Below are 6648 nucleotides of genomic sequence, written 5' to 3'. Positions count from 1 at the left end.
TACTATTTGTGAAAAATCAAACCATCCAACTATTGGATAATCCCTTTTATTGCAACTATAGTTGGTAAAACTGAAATGAACCCGGAAAATCTAACTCACCCAAATTTGAATTTGATAAAATTTAATTTGATAAAATAAATTAATAATCAAAACTCAAAATTATTCAAATTTGAATTAACTTGAATTTAAAATTATTCGAACAACCTAAAATAATAACATGAAATTAAATTAATTTGATTTTAAAATTTTGAAATTTAAATTTAAACATGAATAACTTTAATGTTAAAATCAAATTAATCTAAAATGATTTGATCCAAATGTATATCCGATTGCACCTCTAATATACACTTTGCTCCAATGTCTCAACAGGCCTCCAGTTTTGAATGACCTTTTGGGACCATTTAGTAGTGCCCAAGAAAAAAAATTGGGTTTAACAAACAGTCCATAGTTTTAATTGAAAGCGTCTCAAATTTAGACAAGTTTGCTTCTATAGTAAAATATGGGATTAGTCCATGTTGAATTAGCCCTTTCGGCCTTCTTCTAAATTTTCATTGGGCTACAAAGGAATAAAATTACCTATGGGCCTTAATCAACAGTTTGCTGTTTCTCCTTCAATATACGCATTCAGCCCAATATTCAAACAACTAAAATAAATTTTAATTATTTAAGAGAAAACGAAAAAGGAGTGAAAAAATAAATAAATAAACCCCACTATCGACGAAAGAAACGCCATCTTGTCGCAGGCGAGCCACCGCAATAAACAAGACAGCCAACACAATCCGCCGTTATAACCGCCGAGCTCTTCAATATCTGCAACCATTAATCACGTGGTTTAAATCCCTCAAATCCACCGAACAACTTCCCTTCAATAAAAACAATACCTCAAAACACCAGCAAAATTCCAAATTAACCGCCACAACCACCCTGCCCAAAACCCTTACTACCACCAACCAAATTCCACCGCAGTCCTCTTCCTCCACTTTGAAACGGTGCGTTTTTCTTTTTTTTTCTTTCAATTACACTAGTCATATATATATAATGTTCATGTCATAAAAGTTCCTTGTTTTTTATAATTATTTTTTTCAATTTTGCAGTAAACTGTATAAAAATGCTTTCTGGGGTCAAGTTTATACCTCGTGATCAGATTGATAAGGTATAAATCATTAATTTCACTTTTCTTTGATTAATTTTTGTAGTAAAATTTCCTCAGTGGATAATTTTTTTTTTTATTTTCTTATTTGTTGTTAGGAACAAAGCGAGAATTCATATGAGAAGAAAAAATATAATAATAAAAAGGAAAAACATAAAAGAAAAAAGAAAAGTTCTGGACACAGAGGTTCTTCAGATGATGATATGGAGAGAATAGGAAAAGGGTCTAGAAGAAATAAGAAGTGGTATTCATCGGAGGAGTACTCAAGTGAAAGTGGAAGTGAAGGGAGTTTTGATTTGGATGAAAAAAGGCGTAAGAATAAAACCAAGAATAAGAGAAGTAAAAATGGGATTTCGGGCGATGAACTCGATAGTAGATCTAAGGAACGACCGAGTAGTAGAAAAAAACGTTATTCATCATCAACGAAGGATTATTCATCTGAAGATGATGGTAGCGAATCCACTTCTTTAAAGGAGATGGAGATTGAGAGGAAAGAAATGGGATTGGACTGGATGCTTAGGCCTGCAGTTAAGCCTGATAATAAACCCTCTTTACCTGTTGAGCAACTTGAGGAGCATACTGCTGAAGAGGTATAGCACTTGAGCTGTTATTATAACTTTTATTTTCCTTTTCTCTGTTTTCTTTGATTCTAGTTTAATGCAACATAGATCCTTATCAATGAAAATTTAAGTTTTGACTTTAAAGGAAAAAATTGTTGTCAGCTTTTAGTGCACTTTGTGTTTTGAAACAAATTAAACTTTTCTATCGATTGACTTGATAAAATCCTTCTGTTGCTTATTAATGAGAATTGCTTTATTTATATTCACTTAGAAGAGTTCAGAGTGAGCTTGCATGTAGTGTATCCTGATCCATGATTGTGTGGAACATGCATGCTTTAGTTTTTGCCTTTATTTGTTTGTTAACAGTGCATGATCATTAGGTGACAATTGAACATATACTGTCTAGCAGATAAAGAAGGTGAATCCCAGAGAGTTGAATCCATATCTGAAAGGCAATGGAACTGGTTATCCAGAGGAAGCTGATGAAAAAAGAGCTGGTGCAGACCGACTTTTATCTTCTTCACTTGTGGGGGATGGAGGTGCTAGTTGGCGAATTAAAGCTTTGAAGCGTGCAGAAGAGCAAGCTGCTCGAGAAGGACGAAGGCTTGAGGATGTAAGTTTCCTGCAGTGTTATAAATCTTTATGTGTATGTTCAGTGAAATATTGGAGTATTCGAGGGGTGCTTTCTTAATTTCATACTGTATAAAGTATGACTTATTATCCTTTACTTGTTGAAATTATACAGGTTGTGCATGAGCGCTGGGGTTCTCTTGATATACTGGCTGAATATGAAGCATCTCGTAGAGCTGCTGCACCTCGTGCTCATCTACATGCCATAAGAAATAGAAAGCAAGGGCAAGATGATGAGAAGCAAAAAGTTGATCTAGACAATGAAAGTGAAAAAGATTCTAAAAAGGTACTTGCAATGACACCTAGCTGAGTTTCATACGCTATTGGTTTAAATATAAAATTGTATGGAGAGAGTGCATTGTTCCGGTAATCAAGCAATGGTAGATATTCTAATCTTCCCTATGGTTTTGGTTATCAGAATACTGGTCGAGATTATTTGCGGGACGTATCTCTTCGACATTCTGACATGAAGGCCCCAAAAGTTCGTGATTCATTATCTTGGGGAAAACAAAAAAACAAAAATAATCCTGCTAAAGATGTTGGCATCGAAACTGTTGCAAATAAGTTTGCTAATGATGGAAACTTTTTACAAGAATATCTTCATAAGCAGAGCAAGCATGACGGAAATGTGGACCTAGAAGTTGTAGCATCCAAGACGTATAAACCTAGTGAAACTGCTACAATACTTAAGGAGACTTTAAGCACAAACCAATTGGCAGCTAAGGCTTTGCAGCTTCGATTGAAGGGAAAGCATGAAGAAGCCGAAAAACTTATGGTAAGATAACTTTCTGCTTTGAGGCTATGAACATTCAATTTTAATGAGTTCCTCAAAGCCATACTTAGGTGTATGTACAAAAATTTTGGTTATATCCACAAATAGAAGGATAAAACTGAACCAAATCTTCAATATCAAGGTTATAAGAGTTAAAGCTTTCCTAGATCTTGAAAATATTAGCTAGTTTGAGCTTTTGTTAAGGTAAATTAAGATCCATTGTCTAGTTACTGGAACCCCTTCCCTAGTGCAGAATTAAAATAGTATAAACTTGAGTTTTTTGCCTATATGCCATATGCATTAAATAACTTGATGTTCTAAAGACAGTTGGTTTTCTTGCTTATTTATTAACTATGGATTAAGTTTGTGCTTCTATAGCAAAATTTCATTTGTTTTGATTTTGTGTCATCTATATTAGCTGGAAGTTGAGAGTATGAAAGCAAAGCAAAGCACTGGAGATCATGCAAGTAACCAGCAGAATGTTGACAGCAGAAGCAGGTAATTTTCATCTCTATGTTTCTTCGGTTTTCCTCCTTTCACGAATGCTGTCTCAAATGATCTTAAAGCAGTGAGCGCATAACTTTCTAGGAGACAATCATTTGGGACATCAAACTTGAGCAAATTGTAAAGTGTTTAGTTTCTCCTTCCAGCTCCATTTTAATGAATAAAAAAAATAAAAATCTATTTGTCTTCTAGGCTGTAAAATGCTGTGCCTTTTTCAGCATCTTTTCACATTTTTAGATCTTACAAATAATTCTGCTCTTCTAATAACACTGTTTGTATTTTATCTAGATATGTTGTTCATGATGTCTCAATGCAAAAAAGGAAGGATGATGATAATTCAGATAAGCATCTAGCTCAAAGAATAATGCACAACAAACAATACAGTGTATCCGGTCAGGTAGATGATGAATATGATTATGAAGATGGACCAAGCAGAAAGTCTCGGAAGAAGGGTGGGGGAAATGATCAGAAGGTCTCTGGAAACAATAATTTGGCAAGACGTATATTGACTCAGCAAGAGCGCTGCCTTTTCTGCTTTGAGAACCCTAACAGACCAAAACATCTTGTTGTTGCTATAGCAAATTTCACATACTTGATGTTGCCACAATGGCAGCCTGTTGTGCCAGGTCACTGCTGCATCTTACCAATGCAGGTACTCCATCTATGATGTCATCGTCTCTTGCTTCAGTGCTTTAACCAGACTGCTAACATGTTGAGTGGTCTTTTAAGTATAAACCATGGCTTTAAAGGATTTGAATGTTAATAGAGTCTTTCCATTTGAATATCATGGCTCCCCTAAACTATTTAGTCTCAACATTGAAATATGAAGGAGAGTTGCTCAGACACCTTCAGAAACTAGTAGCAAATGAACAGATTTGGGATGTGTTGTAACGCATGACATGTGATTTCATTTATAGAGGCTGTAGAAATGAAATGACACGAATAATATTTCTTGGCCTTTACTGATGATGCATGCTAATTTGATATGCAAACTTTTTTGCCTTCACAGCATGAGTCAGCCACAAGAACAATTGACAATAATGTGTGGGATGAAATTCGTAACTTCAAGAAATGTTTAATTATGATGTTTGCCAAGCAAGATAAGGAGTTGGTGTTCTTGGAAACTGTGATGGGCTTGGCGCAACAACAACGCCATTGTTTAATTGAATGCATCCCTTTGCCACGGGAAATTGCAAAACAGGCTCCTGTGTATTTTAAAAAGGTTAGGATTCTTCTATTCATTTAGCTAATGACATGTGTCTGATGTATTTCATTACAATTAGTAATAGTTGGTGGAGATTGAAGCAGCAGCTGCTTCTGTTGTTCTTGACATAGGAACTTGATTTATTTTTTCAAAGTGGATGGTTAGTATCTACTTAGAGTAGCAATAAATTGTGCATTTTCATGCAATGATATTGTTGGAGTGCTTCTGTCATCTTTTATAATTCTAAAAGAAGCTTGTCTCAGGCAATTGATGAAGCTGAAGATGAATGGAGCCAGCATAACGCAAAGAAGCTGATTGACACAAGCGAGAAGGGATTGCGTGGTTCAATTCCCAAAAATTTCCCATACTTCCATGTTGAATTTGGTCTAAACAAGGGGTTTGTTCATGTAATTGATGATGAAAGCCAGTTTAAGAGCAGCCTTGGTCTCAATGTTATAAGAGGCATGCTACAACTGCCAGACGAGGACATGTATCGTCGCAGGAAGCATCAATCTGTGGAGGAACAAAAGCAGGCTGTTGCCAGTTTTGCTCGCGAATGGGAACCTTTTGACTGGACAAAACAACTTGACTAGTATGAAATTAAGCAGTTTACCAAACAATTCCATGGGATATTTTGCATTGATATCCTTACCAACCTACAATTGTTTGTCATGCAAATGGTTGAGATGATTAAAAGTTCAATTCATAGGAAGGCATTTGAGCGTTTAGTTCGATGATTGGTATGATGATTAGTATATATCTATTGTTATATGATCTATGTGATGATTGATATATGATTTTTTTTTCGCATATGGATACTCAAAGCAAAAATCTGATATATATATATATATATATATATATGTGTGTGTGTGTGTGTGTAAATTTCTTAATTTTCTTAATTAGAATTTTTAGATAGGGTTTATAAAACAAAAATGAAATCATAAAATCAAATTATTTTTTTTATAAGTATTTATATATTGAAAATGTTTTCTTAGATTGTTTGACTTTTTTTTTCTTTGGTAGGTATGTTATTATTATGTATGAATGGAGAAAGCTAAACTTAAACTCTGCATTTTATTGGGTAAATAATTACTTTGGCAACAAATTTAATTTATGAATACAAAAAAAGGATGGAAAATTGGAATTTATTATATAACTTAGATTAGAAAAATGAAAAAAAATGTCAAGTTCGATATGAATTTAGTTGTTGAAAAGTCAATGGTAATCCAACGGCCAGGACAGCCTTAGAAAAGGAAAAAAATTATTTTTATACGTTAGATCATGATCATGTCTATTCAAAAAAATAGGGTTTTTCATAGGATGTAACGCCTCCTCTTCGGCAACTAACCCCTTATAAATACAAGAATAAACCTCCCCATGCCCCATAAACCCTAGATCTCTCCCCATCCCAAACATATTTCTTTCTCTGGCTAGATATGAAATTCTATTCGGATCCAGTTCCTTTGTTTGGACAGAGTAATCACGGTCGATTTTCTTATTCTGTTTGGCCTATTCACTCTCAACAGATTTCGTTCAATCCACCGTGTTACTCTGTCGAAACAGATGTATTTGGATCATCAATTTTTCCTCATCTTTTAATTTCTTTTTTGTTTCAAAGAAACATGGTTCAAGCCATGAAGAAGAAGGGTTAAATCTGAAACAGAAAGTTGTGGCCAAATTGAAATTATTTTTCCTTTTAGTATTTTAATCTTGATTCTTGCAAAAATGGTGAAACACGTGGGGCTTTGATCTGATATGAGTTACTACTTATAAATTTTCCTATCCGATGTCTACCATTTTCTTGTGTTTCTTTCCTTTTTTCTCTTTT

At 34.3% G+C, this 6648-nt stretch overlaps 1 protein-coding gene across 1 annotated transcript; it reads left to right on the top strand.

Moving 5' to 3' along the window:
- Positions 1 to 678: 678 nt before the first annotated feature.
- Positions 679 to 5630, top strand: LOC149512646 (CwfJ-like family protein). The gene is made up of 10 exons (XM_089751642.1): positions 679 to 989; positions 1095 to 1153; positions 1249 to 1740; positions 2120 to 2323; positions 2456 to 2626; positions 2759 to 3115; positions 3531 to 3610; positions 3905 to 4268; positions 4626 to 4838; positions 5084 to 5630. The coding sequence occupies exons 2-10, from the start codon at positions 1109 to 1111 to the stop codon at positions 5411 to 5413; spliced, it is 2256 nt and encodes a 751-aa protein (XP_089607768.1). The 5' UTR covers positions 679 to 989; positions 1095 to 1108; the 3' UTR covers positions 5414 to 5630.
- The last annotated feature ends 1018 nt before the right edge of the window (positions 5631 to 6648 follow it).

Source organism: Durio zibethinus, chromosome 22 (assembly GCF_047325235.1).
Source record: "Durio zibethinus cultivar Kanyao isolate XHJ-2024 chromosome 22, ASM4732523v1, whole genome shotgun sequence".
In the NCBI taxonomy this organism is placed as follows: domain Eukaryota; kingdom Viridiplantae; phylum Streptophyta; class Magnoliopsida; order Malvales; family Malvaceae; genus Durio; species Durio zibethinus.
Note: the sequence above shows the minus strand (reverse complement) of the source record. Positions and strands in the feature narration are given on the sequence as shown.

Coding starts and splice junctions, on each gene's coding strand:
- LOC149512646 (XM_089751642.1), top strand. CDS start 1,109: ATGCTTTCTGGGGTCAAGTTTATACCTCGTGATCAGATTGATAAG. Junction 2,324..2,455: donor AAGGACGAAGGCTTGAGGAT/GTAAGTTTCCTG, acceptor GAAATTATACAG/GTTGTGCATGAGCGCTGGGG. Junction 3,116..3,530: donor AAGAAGCCGAAAAACTTATG/GTAAGATAACTT, acceptor CATCTATATTAG/CTGGAAGTTGAGAGTATGAA.